The sequence below is a fragment of the Streptopelia decaocto genome (assembly GCF_964273445.1).
Source record: "Streptopelia decaocto genome assembly, chromosome: 1".
Classification (NCBI taxonomy): Eukaryota; Metazoa; Chordata; class Aves; order Columbiformes; family Columbidae; genus Streptopelia; species Streptopelia decaocto.
In genome coordinates, this window is record NC_138663.1 from 187,051,586 (window position 1) to 187,068,263 (window position 16,678).

A 16,678-nucleotide genomic window follows, 5' to 3' on the forward strand; every position below is an offset into this window, starting at 1 on the left:
AAAAAAATAAAATATATCCTTTTGAAAAACTGCAGCTAAGGAGAATATTGCATAAAGAAACACCAGAAAACAGCATATGCTGTAAGAATTATGTTGTCACAAAAAGTAATCAAAATGCTTTAAATATTCACATACTCTGAGTTTAATGATTGTAGCAGGTGTTAACTGGAAGTGTATGCAAACTTTTTTTTAATTTTAGTTTCATGTACAACAGTCTACATTGATGTGTTCAATGTCCATAAACCATAGTGCTCTACTCAAGAGAAAGGGACTTCATAAGTGCTCACGAGCCTGCCCATATATAACTTACAGAACTGGAGCTAACAGCTTTGTAAATTCTTTCTGGTGATGTCACAAGAAAATGCACCATAAGAAAAAAATAAACCAAACCTTAGACTAATTCTTTGACATTCCAAATCACACTTGCTTAGTACAAAAAATATAGAAGTATTTGCATTGAGGTGTTACTTCAAGGAAGGTAGAGTCTTTCTACTTACATGAATGTATTTCCCTAGCTGTAAATAGCATAGGGAGCAGAATGAGAGAAATTATTTGCCATTCTTGTTCAAAATTTAGTACATTTCTAAAGGTGAGATTGTTCAAATTTAATTTCACCATTGGACATCACATAGCTCTGGTTATGACTTCTTCTAAATGACTGTTACACTTACTGCTTGCTAATGAAAAATACCGTAGCAGACATTCAAGCATATCAGAGCCAGGAGATTATATCCAAAAATAAGAAAGTAAAGGGAATGCCCCTTGCAACTGTTTCTTTCAGAAATTAAATTATTTTACATTTTTCTTCTTCAAAACACAGAACAACTATTTCAACAATTTCAGAATTGAGTCACAGAGGATTAACTTAATTTTTATTAATATACATAAAAAAAAGAAATTTAAACCTAAATTACGATGTCTGTGATACCCTTGTACTAACTGGAACCAAGAGAAATTTTTCTAAATGAGAGTTTGGGGGACAAAGAGCACAGAAAGATAAACGAAAATGCATTAAATTGATTCACAAACAGATCTACAGTAAAAGCATAAATTAGAAAACTAGGGTCAACTCCAGAAAATTATTTGAATATTGGCATAGGAGAGGATTGAAAAGATGAAGAGACTCCTGTAGATGACTTACAAGTATTACAAATCAAAAATATCTTATATCACAAGTATATTTTATTCCACCAGTCCTTTGAGCTAAGTAATCAAAAATACCACTATGACAGTAGAAATACTAAGAAGATAAAAAGCACCTCCAAACATACCTTTTCAAGGAGGTAGCCAATGACTAGAAAGCCTTTTCCACCAAGCATTTGTTCTTGCATGGCTACTGAACTCTTAAGAAGCTCAACCAAAAAAGCCAACAGGGTAGCACTGCATGTAAAAAACAAGCATTTTTTTCAGATTACAAATGCAGAAAAATCAATCTGTTACATTCCAAATATTCACCAGCGATTAAGTGAACAGAAACAGGCTTAAAGTTGTGAGCAATTCCTTGAAAGAATACAAATCTCACTTTTCTATTGACAAATTTCTCCAATGATTGTTCACATATTACAATGGTAGGAGTGGAAGTTCATATTCAAATAAAAGTGGAAAAATCATTTAGTCAGCTCTTCATATTTGACCAGGACCATCCCAGGTTTTAAACTTCCAGTCCTGCAGCTTGCAGGTCTAGCCCAAGGTTTTGCAGTTGGAAGCGATATGAGATGAGTGGGATCCAGCTGACAGTGCTAGAATGACATAGGCAGGGGCTGTGTCAACCATTCTACCATCCAGACTAACTATGCTAAACAGCAAAATTTGCAGCCATTAGGTACATAATCATGCCACACTTTCGGTCCCTAGAGTCACTACTACCACAGCATGAGGCATAAAATGGCTGAATATGCACACGTGCAATAATGCCCACCACAAACCACAGCAGAACAACAGCAGGGTAGAGAGTTTCCTTTATTTTCTCCAGATCAAACACGAGAGTAATATCTAGGCCTGACCAAGTAATGGTGGAGCATCACTGAGAGATTCTAGAGGCTATAAGAAAATTGCCCAGCAGCCCATCCCAGTGGTGCTCAGTCCATATCTGTCAGTGAGGTGTTCAGAAAGCACAGGAAGGGGGAAAAAAGTGTTCAGAAAAGTGTTCAGAAGATATACAAAAGACTTCAGGGGACAGACTTACGAAGACAATGAAACTATGTTATGAAAACCAACAGTAGAAACTTATGACAGATCAATGCACCATGGGAGAAAAATACCAATTGACTCCCGGGTAGCGAGAGGGAAACAAAAATGCATTCATCTGTTGCTGAAAAACCCAGAGGAAAGGGAGGAAATAAAAAAAAACCCAAAAAACAAAAAAACAAAACGAAACCAAAAACAAACCCCAAAACAACAAACACAACCCACAACCAACTACGTATTTATGACAGAACCACAAATATTTAAAATATTTTCCAAACATCTTAAAAAGGTAGTTGACAGAATGCATTGTAATGCCTGCACAATGCATATATAAAGCCATTATCCCTTTTCTAAATATGAAATATGTTTAACAATTCCTAGCTGCACAGACGAATATCTTCAACCATGAAGGTTTTCACACAGGCGGTGTGCACAGGCAAGGGTGAAAACCGTGGCTTTTGTAAGTATGAAAAAGTGAATGAAAGGAAATGTCTAACCTGCATTTTATATTTTTCAACTTTACTTACAGTATCTGGTCAGCTAAAGGTTTGCTTGCTCTCCAAATACAATATTTTACTTTGAAATCAATGTTGAGATTGGCCAATCCAAGCCAGCACCAGAAAATAATCCATGTGTTGCAGAAAACAAGATTTACTCTATTTGGTGAGCAAGGCTGCCATGTGAAAAGCACCCAGTGCAGGAAAAGTACATGCTGTGAACATGAAATAGTGCCTTGTCTTGCTTAATTGTTGAATGGTCACAATAATCAGTCTAAAATAACATACAGAATGCTCCAGGAAGTGTCAGCAGTAAAAGAACACAGATAACATCCATTTACAGTACTCCAAAGCTTTTATCAAAACAGCCTGTCAAGCTGTCACATCAATTTCAAACCAGGTTATATGCATCAATTTTTTCTTACCCTGCGTTAAAGTTTCTGTTGTATTTGTCATCCAAAATGAGATACTCATCATTTTTTCTACATGACAATTCATAAGAAGCTCATGTAAAGGGTTGAAGATTTATATTTAGAAACTGCTTGTTTTCATTTTATTTGGCTTTTTTTTTTTTTTTTTTTTTTTAATTGGATAGGTCAGGGAAAAGTCCATATAGATGGTGCTTATCATCATCCTTTATGAGTAACCTTATGACTTAGGAGGACAACTCATTATGCATGAAGTCAAGAAACAGCATACATCATTGCAGGATTAGGACCAGAATTACAATAATAAATAATATTAATATTATATTGAAAAGTAAAAAAAGTTATTAAAATGGTTTCAAAGATTGTTGCACCATGAACATGGCACCAGACTTAAGTTTAAAAGGTTCTACTTCCACTTCTACAAGTAATTTATCAAACTCTCTTTTCTTTGTATTTCGATTTATTTGTCAATTCTATGAACGTAGATGTAAACTCATGGGCTAGAGTTATTCTTATCTCTTGTTAATACAGTATCTACACAACTGTTAGGAATTCTGATAGCACTCTGAATAAAAGTTATAGGACACACTAACAATAAAGATTTTTCTCTAAGTCAACACAAAACACACCAGTCAACTCAGAATTAATGAGTGGCCAGTTAATATTTAACCATGACACAGACACAGAAACATACAAACTGGCTCTATACAAGAAAGACTGAATCAACAAAGTTTTTTCATTCACATGCAGATGGAGCCCAAATATCACTTTTTCGATATTAACCATCTTTATGCAGGGTATGGCTGAACTGATAAATCCTGCCTGTCCACACTAGCTCTGCAAAGAGCTACCTTAGCTGTCTCTGCAAAGTGATGCCAATGTTTCTAGTTGTAGGAGAACCTATTAATTCAGACAGTACTTTTCTGAATGAGCTATGCCTTTTCCTACATGCAAAATGGCTTTTAACATCTATCAAACCAGACACATAAAGACACCACAAGGCAAGTCTGCAGAGTCAGGTCTGCAAGCAGTAACTCTTGCTTTTAATCCTGCTGCATTATCCAGAATTGCCACTGTAAATAATAGAGTTGCCTGTATTATATCGTAATTCAAATCTTGGGATAGCACACGTGAATGCATCATTACACTTTACATCCTCAAGCACATAAAAAATTCCAAGTACCAGAAAAAGCAGCAGTTAAGGAGAACCACCTGGCAGTCACACAGAGATACAATGAATTTTGAGGTGTATAGTGTATAAGACAATTTTATTGATGAAAATTAGCAGCATAATTAAATGTAACTAGCTGTTTGTCCACGTCTTTATGCAGGAAATGAATAATTAAAAATCTGTAATACTTTAACTGATAGAACTACAAAAATCAAAATGGAAGGGTTTTTAAATTCTAACTGCATGTACAGATTTCCAGAAATCCTGCTTATACTTCTCTCAGGTGAAACTTCTTTTTTGGAGGAGGAAGGAGAGAATGAGACTGTACTAAATAACAGCTGTTGCACAAAACATCGTTTTTACGTTACCTATCTTATACCCTTGATCCTAGAGAGCATTCAATCTGCCTGAAAAGACGCACCAGTTAACTATTTTCAGATAAGCTGAACCAACCTCTTTAAAACTTCTCTTTCTCCATATGTTTAGACTGACCTGAAGCAAACATTTAAGAGTGTGTGTATATATATACATACACACACACATGTATTTTATATATATATATATATATATAAAACATTACGTGCATATATATATACACATGTATTTTTTTATATATATATATATATATATAAAACCTTACGTGTGTGTGTGTATATATATATACACACATATATTTTATATATATATATATACATATAAAACCATACTGACATAATGGGTCTTTTCTCCTCAATACTGCGTTCTAAAAAATTTAGTCTTCTAAAGAACTGACTGCCTAATTTAGAGGATTGTATCCAGAATAGTCAATTTATGGAGCCATGTTGGCAGCTGAACAAATTAAACCTGAATTTTTCAAATATAAACATTTTTATCAGCAAACCAAGGTTGCCCAAATTATACTTTTAAAAAGGTTGTTGTTTACACAAAGGAAATAATATTGATTAGAAGACTGTCTTCTAAAATGAACAATTTTTCAAACAGAATTTAACAAACTTAACAGTAACTAAAATGCATCAGATTGCTGCAGGGCTCACATTAAACTTGCAAAAAAATATACTACAGTATTCACAAAAACAATGGGTTCGTGGATAATAGTCTTCAAAATTTCAAAAAATGACACTTCCTTCTTCATTAAAAAATAAGAACAATTACGTATATTAATAAATATTTTATTGCCACTGCCCATTTATATTTATGGGAATTTTAAAGAACCTTTTCCTATTACACGTAGAAGAAGCTTGCAGGGGAAATCCCAGGGTTATGAAGTCTCTCTGCTATGACAATCATTGAACAAATAAGAGCCGCCTTTATCAAATTCTAAATTGACTGCTAGTTCCCAATAAGTGAATAATTATTATTGTTTTGTGGAGCTAAAATACAGGACAATTTAGATAATCTATTCTTATTAACTAAGATTTTATTACTTCACTTACAAATGAAGCATCCTATTAGGAACATAGTCATATATTCAAATGCAGATGACAAGGGCTTTGGAGGAATAAAAGAAACCCTAGACATCAGCCATTGCACCACTAGGATAAAAGTTAAATTACTCTTGGTTTTTCTGTGTGTTTTGTTTGTTTGTGGCTTTTTTGTGTTTGTGTGTGGGTTTTTGTTTGGTTGTTTTGGTTTTGTATTTAAGAAATCACTATACAGATCACTTTCTCTAGTCTACTCTTTCCCATGATCATTTTCTCTGAAAAATTTACCTTAATTACTTTAAGTTTCATCTTGGATTCTATATTATAAAGTTATCAGGATTGTGCTTTACAAAGGGCACCTTAATTAAAATAGACATGCAGCTCTAAAGATCTAAGTATGTTGATTAATGACAGATGAAGAAGCTATGTAAAAGAGAATGATGCAGGTATTTGTTCTGTCTGATTATCTTTAGGGAGGATCCTTTATAAACTAACTCCATTTGTATTTCCGGCTACTACAAAATAAGACAGAAGTATCATATGATTATACTCCATTATAGGCTGTTAAAATGATAATTTTCAAAAACTAATCTTAACATAAACAGCTAAAGAGTTATTAAGGAAAATCATATGCCAACAAATAATGTTTTATTTTTATACAACAACAACAACAAAATCCTAAGGGACTTGCCCCTTAACTTCAATTCAAAATGCAAAACTGGCTGTACTGAGATAAATTATTACTCTTCATCTGCTGGCTGACCATTATATCTTATTGTTAGTAAACAGTTTAAAATTAATTTGTCTGATTCATTAAGCAATTTGTTACTTCCATCACAATATTTACTGAATATTTAACAGTATGGACTTAGAAATCCTCAGGGAGAAGCATCAGCAATATATTAGCAATATATTTTGATGCACAGCAGATGCAAGATAATCTCTACTTCCTCAGGAAGAAAACCAAAGCACAACAGGTAAGCAAGGATTTCAGAAACTGTTTTGACTTCACTTATAATACAAGTTGGGAATACAAAAAGAGATTTTCATCAAGGTATATTCATGGCTAAAGCATGAAATCAAATACTTGTGCATGTTTTAACATAGTCAATTGCTCTGCTCCTGCACTACTAATTACTCATATTCATTCATATTTATGCAGTCATGGCTACTAATGCCTGAGTGCTGCAAAGCCAAGAAGGGTTCCCCAATCATGCTGAAGGTAAGATAAACTCAGAGCAAAAGAGATGCAGGCAGATGATGTGGATGGAGAGGAAGTTCCCATGAGCTACAGCAGCTCTCTCAAGTGCTTCCTTAGCTTCCACTATCTTTTTTCTTCCTGTAGGCTTGTTGGAAAGAAAGAGGAAACTACTTCTTTCTTTTCCCTTTTCTACTTCTTTTTCATGTAACATATGAGGACAATAAGAGAAGACTGCTAGATGTGTTTCATCCAAACTGATGGCACTAAACACAAGTCAGATGAATGTGTGTTCAATAGGAGAACTAGAGCAGTAAGTCATTGCACACCTCAGCTTACAGGCACAACATTCTGGGAAACAGACTCCAGTCATAAATTAGCCACCCTAAATAGTTCCTGGATCTTCTGGAATATGTGGAGGTACCACAGTTTAGGAGTTTACAAAGGACTTCTACTGTGACTGTGTTTTCATCATAAACTCCTGTCCAGGCAGTCTGATTTGGGAAATTACTTTCCTGCTGTGACTGTCTGGGAAGATTCTAGTAGAACTGATTTAATCGGAGCACAACTAAGCTATACTAGAGATGTGAAATTTCAGGTGTGATATTCACCCTTGTCCCCTTCGGAATGCAGGAGGAGAGGGTTATCAGCACCCAACTCTGCAAACTCCGAATTGTAGACTGCAGGTAGCAATGGACTGGAAACGTGGCTCTCCATTAGATGCACAAAGATACGTGCAAAGACCTTGGAAAAGGATGACTTTCCTACTCACCATCAGCTTCAAATACCTGGACAAGCTGGGGCAAACAAGAAAATTCTTGAAAGACAGTAGAAGAGGGCAGATTAGGTAAGCAGGAGACTACCTGGCGTTCATGGTATTTCCTATCATGATCTTAAATTCAATTAAAATAATGACATTATTAAGAATTATTGGAAAATCACAGCTTTTTCACATTAAACTAAGAAAGAATTAATACATCAAATTTTATTTCCTATCAATTTGTGCTATTTACTGTCTGTGGAAACTGACAGGGAAACTGCTTATTTCCTATTGTACTTACAGAACTGGGCTCATCTATAAAAATGCAGATGCAGCAACGCTACTAGTTACATACAGGAATCGAAAGAGTTATCAAATGAATATAAAAATACTAAAAAAAATAGTACAAGATATTAATTGATCAAAGCAGAACACATAGCTCATTTACAGGAAAACGTGAAGAGCAGGATTTCAAACATTCACGGAACCACAGAATGGTTCAGTTAGAAAAGACCTTCAAAGCTCATCTAATCCAACCCCCTGCAATGAGCAGGAACATCTTCAACTAGATCAGGTTGCTCAGACCCATGTCCAGCCTGGCCTTGAATGTCTCCAGGGATGGGGCGTCTACCACATCTCTGGGCAACCTGTGCCAGTGCTTTACCGCTGTCCTTGTAAAAAATGTTTTCCTCATGTCTAGCCTGAATCTCCCCTCCTTTAATTTAAAACTGTTACTTCTTGTCCTGTCACAACAGGCCCTACTTTTTAAAAAGTCTGTCCCCATCTCTCTTATAGGTCCCTTTTAAGTACTGAAAGGCCCCAATAAGGTCTCCCTGGAGCCTTCTCTTCCCCAGGTTGAACAACCCCAGCTCTCTCAGCCTGTCCTCATAGGAGAACTGTTCCAGCCCTCTTATCATTTGTGTGGTCTCCTCTGTATTTGCTTCAACAGTTGCATGTCCTTTTTATGTACAGAGCTGGAGACAGGACTCCAGGTGGGGTCTCACCAGAGCTGAGTGGAGGGGCAGAATCACCTCCTTCAACCTGCTGGCCATGCTCCTTTTGATGCAGCCCAAGATATGACTGACCTTCTGGGCTGCAAGAGCACACCGCTGGCTCATGTCCAACTTTTCACCCACCAGTACCTTCTCCACAGGGCTGCTGTCAATCCTTTTTTCCCCCAGCCTGTATTGATACCAGGGTCTGCCTTGACCCATGTGCAGGACCTTGCACTGGGCCTTTTTGACCCTCATGAGTACATAGGCCCACTTCTGAAGCTTGTCCAGGTCCCTCTGGATGGCATCCTGTACCTCAGGTGTGTCGACGGCACCACTCAGCTTGGTGTCATCCACAAATTTGCTGAGGGTGCACTTGATCCATTATTCTTTCCCCTCTCACTGATCCTTCCATTTCATGACTTATCATAGGTCAGCGAAACACTGTGTATCAGGACTTGTATCAGGACTATCTATCTTAAAGAGTCAAAATCATGTCAGCAATAAAACTGACTGAAAAGATACCTACATTTACTTTACATTTACAAATTTGGGGGGGTGTGTTAAGAAAGTTAAGGTGGGCCTAGGCACTGCATTTTTATGGCATAGTGTACATGATCTAGCAAATCCAGTTAGCAACTTCTAGAATAAGCATATAAAAGAACATTTTGGAACAACCTAATCTATTTAAGCAAACAGCTGTAGCTCCTTCTGCTTTCAAATATTTTTATGATATGACACATTCCAAAGCAACAACCTCATCTAAATTAACACTTGTTATTTATTCTGTGATGGAACCGCATCACTGCCAAACACTGTGCACTCAATATCTTGTCAAAATCAGTTTGTATCCCAGTGCTCAGCAGACCCAAATGAAGTCAAAGCCATACATGAGACATGACAGAAAAGCAAGTCCTTCCTATGATATTACCCATATATAATCAAAGGTATCAACAACAGCATCATAATAGAAAAAACACTCTATATTTCTCTTTATTGCACAAACATCTTATTAACCTAAACTGCTAAATTTTCTATTCTAATCAGAGTATCGAAAGGCAGGATGAAAAGTAGCAGTCTTGGCATTCAAGTTGATGGATGGCTCTTCTGAATAGAAGGTTCACCAGTTAATAAAAAAAAAATGTACTTAAGATATGAACTCAGTTTCCATTCTTTTAATTTTAGTGTATGAGAGCATAAGAATCTATACAGTGCTTCAAAAGCAGAATTGTAGGTTATTTCAATATTCAGTCTCGTAGAAGATGTAGATAAGGCACACAGGGACATACACATTACAGAAATAAAGAACATTCACAAAGAATACCATTGAACCACAAAATCACTATATTAACATTGCATTGCTTTATAATTTAAAATTTTATTTACAATGAATCCATAGAGAAGATTTAAATTGTAAGTGGATCAAGAAAATTAAAAACCAAGGTGTTCTCCCACAGTTCTGCTAACAAACCCCCTCTAATGCTAAACAAAACAAAACAACAACCAAAAAACCAAAAATACTTGAGAACCTTGAACTTCTTGAACAGATATGTGCAGAGAAGAAGGAGGTAAGAAGGATTCAGAAAAGTAGCCTGGCAACCTCAGACACTTAGACTGGGGTATCAAGATGTTTATACTTCCCATCGCCAAGGAACACATTAAAACAAAAGGCAACAGAGCTCTGTTCAAGGGACAATTTTTTAGTCCCCCAGTTGGCCACCAGAAAGAAATTAATTCTACAGCCACAGTAAGCCTTTACAAACATAGCAGTCTACTATCATCAAGCATCATCCGGACCTTTTTTCTTGGCAAAAAGGCATAAAGATTATCTGCTTATAAAAATACATATATTGTAATGGCTGAATGCCAACTAGTTTTCAGAAAGTAGTAGGAAAGCCCCCTGCTGCTGCTCTAGATACATTTTTATAGTTAAGAAGAGTAAAAACAAGTATCAGTCACATTTTGGAAAGCAAAAAAATAACTCAAGGATAGTCTAAAAAAAAGGGAGAAAGAAGGAAAGGACTCAGTAAGTATACTACTTATTCCACTCCACAAATAAATCTTTAAGTTATCCCTGTTTTTCATGTTTAACCCCTTTTCCCCGTTATCTCCTTTCTTTGCACCAGAAATCTTTTACTCCTTTATTTGCCTACTTCCTTGTTCACTTAAGCCATTGTTTTTCTCAGTACCTACAGGCTATTAAATTAAATATAAGAAAATAGCACACATACAACACAACCATGGTAATTAAACATTTAAGTTACATCTCATTAAACCACCATTTGCTTAAGTCTTTTGAATATGTTCTGGAGCTTGGATCACATCTTGTTATATCATGTATTTGTACAATCATATAGTGTAACGAATTATAGGTCTCTTTTTAGAATATTATCTAATTGGAGAAGAAATACATTGATTTATTCAAGAACAACTTATTTTCCCTACTTACAGTTCAACTAACTCCGGAAATATTCTGCACATTTTAAATTGAACTCTATGACTGTTCTCACTCACTGGAAAGACCACACACTTGGAAAGAATTAGTCTTTATCTCGACTTATTAATATAAAACTTAAATTACATTAGCTCTCCATTTCTAAACAGACCTAGCTACTGCTTTATCATGTATTACAGACTCAGCTCATTAATGAACTTAACATATATTTTATTCATATATATGGGCATATACACACATAATCTTCCCTAAATTGGAATAAAGTAATTCTGTTGTGTCACTAATTAAATACATACAGGGAAATATTTTTTGTGCATTTATTTCAAACCAAGCATTGTTTTTTCTGTTCTACTTACTTCGCAATACTTCAGTGCAAAGTACATATTGGAAAGCAGACTACTAAAACTAAATATCCCACATAAGTCAATACACAACCCACTTTTCTGTCTTTTGACATTGAATGAAATTATTTGCACCATTATACTCTTTGGAAGTAGAATTCATTATTTTTAAGTCTGTGGTTTTACTTCTAACATTGTACTAAAAAATCCTTATGAAATACAGTATCTTTTCACACTACATAAGCAAATGAAATCTTGAAACCATCTTAGCTACAAATATTTGAGTTACCACAAGGAAAAACAGATAACTGACAAAACCTTAACAAGTTGATTAACTTCTTAAATTCTTAGACTGAGACAAGTGATCCTTCTTGAGAAATTATAGCACTGCATCATGTTCAGTTAATTTTTTCGAAATTATTTGCAGTTTTAGTATTATTTAATTATTTTTCATTTAACTAACTTATTCCCGAACTATGTAATGCAACAGGAAATATCCAGAATAATTAATAGTAGAGTATTCTAAGCAGGAAAATAAGCCATGCATTCTGAATTATGCACCCATTTTATAAATTTATTCAAATACAAGAGTCACCTTATGCTACCCCCAAACACTGTTTTCCAGCAGGTTTTGGTTATGTACCATCCTACAGCGAAACACTGTACCAGTTTTTTTAGCATTATCTTTTCCATTTCGTTACCACCAAAGATTTAGGTTACATACTTTGTTTTACAGAATAGTTAGAATCATATCACATAATCATAGAACATGAGTTGGAAGGGACCCACAAGGATCATCGAGTCCAACTCCTGTCCCTGCACATGGACAACCCCACAGTTCACACTATGTGTCTGAGGGCATTGTCCAGTCTCTTCTTGAACATTGTCAGGCTTGGGGCCATGACTACCTCTTCTTACCATGACTTACCTACTACTTACCAGTTCAGACATCTTGTGTTGCCACTAGAACAGGATCCTGCCTGGACAAGCAAGTGGCAAGAAATCTTTGCAAAAAGAACTCCAGCTGAGGTAGCTTTGAACAAGTCAGCGTGGTACTGACAGACTCCTAAGCAGCCCTTTGTGGGCTACACACAGGAGCACTCATATACCTTCTGGGCAGGCTTTTCAACCTAAGGGTTATTTCCATAATGCCAGAGCAGAGACTTCATCTGTCCCTGTTTAAAACTCTCTGGATATGTCCCCAGTCACTGCTGCAATTGTAATCTGGCCACAAAATAACTGATGACAGCTCTGTGACTTTCTGTCCATCTATTAATATGGAAGGAGATATCTTTCCATAATTTTGGACATTACTAAACATGGATTCAAACAGCACAGACTTTGAGAAAGTAAACAATATTACACTGTCAAGTAGAAGTGTATTGATTACTTTTAGAAGTTACAAAAACTATCACAAATGTCACCTTAACATACTCTAGAGTGATATTAATTTCATTTTTTAATCCAATTAATTTTATGCCAGTTCCATCTGGAATCTTGTCAGATTGATACAATTTAAAAAATCTCTACGATAAACTACTCTTAAAAAAAATTACTATTTTCAAAGAAATGGGTAAAATGTAAGTCACAGCATTTACAAAAGAAAAAATATCTAACATTCCCACAACAAAAATGGAAAGATTCTTAGCTTAATTTAGTTTTCATCTGTCTTGAAAGAAGCTTACCAAACTGTTGTTTCCACCTGACTGTCGTGCAGCTGTCGATTGTCTAACTGGGCGAAGAGAGGAAAGAGAACCTGAATTCCTCCAATGGAATGAATGGCGCTGTGAATGGAGTGTGTTACGATAGCTTTCACATCCTAAATGAACAAAATAAATAAATAAAAGAAAAAAATTGGTTAATCTCAATTTTAAAAGACAGTTACAAACGTAACTTGAGAGCTCTAAGACTGAATTGAGTGCAAACTAAGGCAGACCTATTTAACTTAGTTTCATTAATTACGTTTCAATTATAATCACTTTACTCAAAAGCAATCATTAAACAGAAAAACTTCAGTATCATGGCAAACTGTGCCTTATATTATGAAGTACATATTTCTTAATGAAGAAATAATAATTTTTTGCTATAGAAAGTGAGCAAAGAACAGTTCAAATGATAAGCCTATTAAGAGCTGAGATAATACAAAAGAACAATTTCTTGGTGAACTAGCACACAAATCCTCTTATCCAAATGATGATGAGCTAACAGTAATCACAGAACATCAATTTCGTAGCACAAACCTGAAGCATAAGAGCATGGGGGGAGTGTACAAAAATTGAAGGATTTTCCTTTGGTGAGGATTCAAGGCATAGCTGAGCATCAGTAGCTTTTGCATTGTAAGTAAAAGCAATGCTACTTGCAAGTTTCCCATCATATAGCACTTGTTTGTGGTGCTCAGCCAGATGAATGTCACTCTCAGATTTAAATTTGAATGTGCTCTGAAAAAAAAACCACAAAAACCCATGAGTTTAACAAAGATAGTATTTTAGACAAAATCCTTGCCACAAAATATGCATAAAATACATTGGACTTAAGAAGGAATATAGCAAGTGCTACACTTTGTTTTAATTTTCCAGTAGTTTTATTCTACTTAACAATGAGACCATTTTTGTCTTTACTGTACTCCACATCAGTATGTCAATATAATATTTGTATTTTATGTAGTATTATTTCTCTCTCCTTTCAGCATCAGTGTCAACAAGTTTCAGAAGTAACTACTTGGAAAAATGTTTCACATCAAACAGCTATAAATATGGTAAAATTAAAAAAAAAGTGAGCATACAATGCAATACAACTAAAGAACAATTAAATATATTTTAGCTTCTAAAAACTCACTCAAATTAGAATATCAAACTGTATAACATTTTGATTGAAGGAACAGGTTTTTTTAGACAGCATTAAAACCTATGCTTCATTTACAGTGAGGAGTATAGATAAACAAACTATTTACACTAACAAAATATCAAAATAAAATCATAAATGCTGTATTTCAAATTAATGCTTCTCAAACTCAAACCTTTTTACAAAGGAAGACTGAAAATTTCTATTATTCTTAAACATACTGTAACTCATCTCTGATCTAAAACTAACCTTCCTGGCAACACTGACAAATCAATCAAGCACAAGAAGATAGATTTTTGCCTTTCTGTGATGCATTGTCAGATTTACTTCGCACACAACTACTTTTGCCTGTAACAATCATTTGACAGCTAGTAGTAACACACAGTGCTGTACTGAGACAAGTAAAACAAATCTGTTAGAAATGACCACAATTTAATGAATGCAACACATATCTAGAATATGGTAGATTTCTAAAATCTTTACTCAGTTTACAATAATTTATTGTTGATGTTAATTATGAATCGTTTTGCTTCTTCCCACTGCATATAGCCATCGTAATTCTCTTTATCTCCTTGGTTCTACAAAATCTTTCCCTCCCTCTTCACACACAGTAAGAAACTCTATATCGTGAAACTAATCAAACTACTGTCACTAGGGTTTTGGTTATCCAGGCCATGAGAATGAAAATAGGCTACTCATAGTCTATCAGTTGCTTTTTCCAAACAAATTACAGGTTCCTACCAATTATGTAAACCCATAAAACCTATCCAGCTTTTGCAGAGATCTCAAGGCTGCTGGAAACCTTAACAAAATTCTCATGCTTACAGCCAAACGATGGGAAAGCACATCTGCTGAAGTACCTGACACATGGCACTGTAAGGTCTTGTGACAAGCATCCATTTTTATGTGGGTCATGAGATTGATACAGACTGAATAGACTGGGCATCTGACTGCAGCTGCTGGAGAACCCTTGGAGCAGTTCTGTCAGTCAGCCCTGTCCCATGCTTGGTGATGTCAAGAAGGAAGGCAGACACTCATAGGAAAGAAAAAAAATATTTGTATGAAGACATTTTCCAGAGCTCTCAAGTATTTTGAATAATCCTCCTTTGGGAGAAAAGCTTTGGCACAACCAGAGTTCAAGACTTGCTTTTTTTGGAGAGCTGAACAGTTGATTCTCTCAGTTGGCTAACAGTACCAACAGGTTGAATGAACAGGACAGGTACTGAACTACTTCAGAAACTATTCTGAAAGGCCAGTCTGCATCTGCAAGTCAGGTAAGAGCAAGAACGTGATCTCTCATGTCCAGCAATTCAAAGCATGTGTCAGTTGAAGCCCCTTTGGACTATGAAACACCACTCTAAAGTGTCCTGAACTGATGGACCTTTGCACCCACACAGAATCTGAAATAATTTAGAGAAATAAACTTAACTGCAAGATGAAAGAGGCAAGCTTCCTGTGAAAGCCACCACCAGCTCCCTGGAATCTCTAAATTACAGGACATGGTTCCTTTTTTTGGTTGTGGCTAGATCTTGCATTGGAAGGTGAGAAAAAAAAGGGTTCTGTTTTGTCTTATGTTTTGGAAATAAGGAATTTAAAGAAATAAATAGTGTTATTTCTAGGGTCTTGCTCTAGGAACTTTCTCTTTTTAACTGCTGTTAGTAAAATATAATTTCAGATTCTGAGACAGGGGAAGAAACTACTTTAGAGAAGAAAGAGGCATTAACTGTGTTTGGAACATGACCTAAACCTAAAAATATGATATAGCCCCTTCAAAAATTCCAGTAAGTATTAAATTTTATCTAACTGACATTTTACAAAAAAAAAACCCCAAAAACAACAAAAAACCCACAAACAAACAAACAAACATACAAACAAAAACAGTAAGAGTGTATAGGTATGAAGAAATGTAGTTTAAGGGAAGTCTATGAATCAAGCAAGGTGATTTGACAACATTGTAATAAGGTTAGTGCAGAAACTACTGGAAATGTCATTTCACATGAAATCATGTGTGCCGTATGAACCACTTCAACACTCACAAATATTACATAATAATTTTCTCTTCTTGAAATAAATGAAAACATTATTCCTATTTGATATCACTTCAGTATGCTGCTGCAAATCCAGGATCCTAAGAAAGTCATAAAGATTTACTACATTTATAAGGTAGCATTACTTTCTTTCGTATGACCAAAAAAAAAAAAAAAAAAACAGAAATTTTTCCAAGCAAAATACGGTATTAAGTTTGGAGTAAAGTACTCCTTGTTTGCACAGGTGATACACTTCTCTTGACTGACTGACCATTTTCAGTTTCAAGACAGGTTTTAACCATCAACCATATGCAATATATTTCCTCTTCTCCTAGTAACCTTGACATATATTTGGCTATT

At 35.2% G+C, this 16,678-nt stretch overlaps 1 protein-coding gene across 2 annotated transcripts in view; it reads right to left on the minus strand.

The window, feature by feature from the left end:
• NBEA (neurobeachin) overlaps positions 1-16,678 on the minus strand; it is a 490,666-nt gene that overhangs the window by 354,749 nt on the left and 119,239 nt on the right. For both annotated transcript variants that reach the window (XM_082063608.1, XM_082063609.1), the window contains exons 9-11: positions 13,691-13,888; positions 13,136-13,269; positions 1,272-1,380 (exon numbers count right to left, since the gene is read on the minus strand). In XM_082063608.1, the coding sequence (XP_081919734.1) occupies positions 1,272-1,380; positions 13,136-13,269; positions 13,691-13,888 (441 nt within the window). The remainder of the gene's footprint in view (positions 1-1,271; positions 1,381-13,135; positions 13,270-13,690; positions 13,889-16,678) is intronic.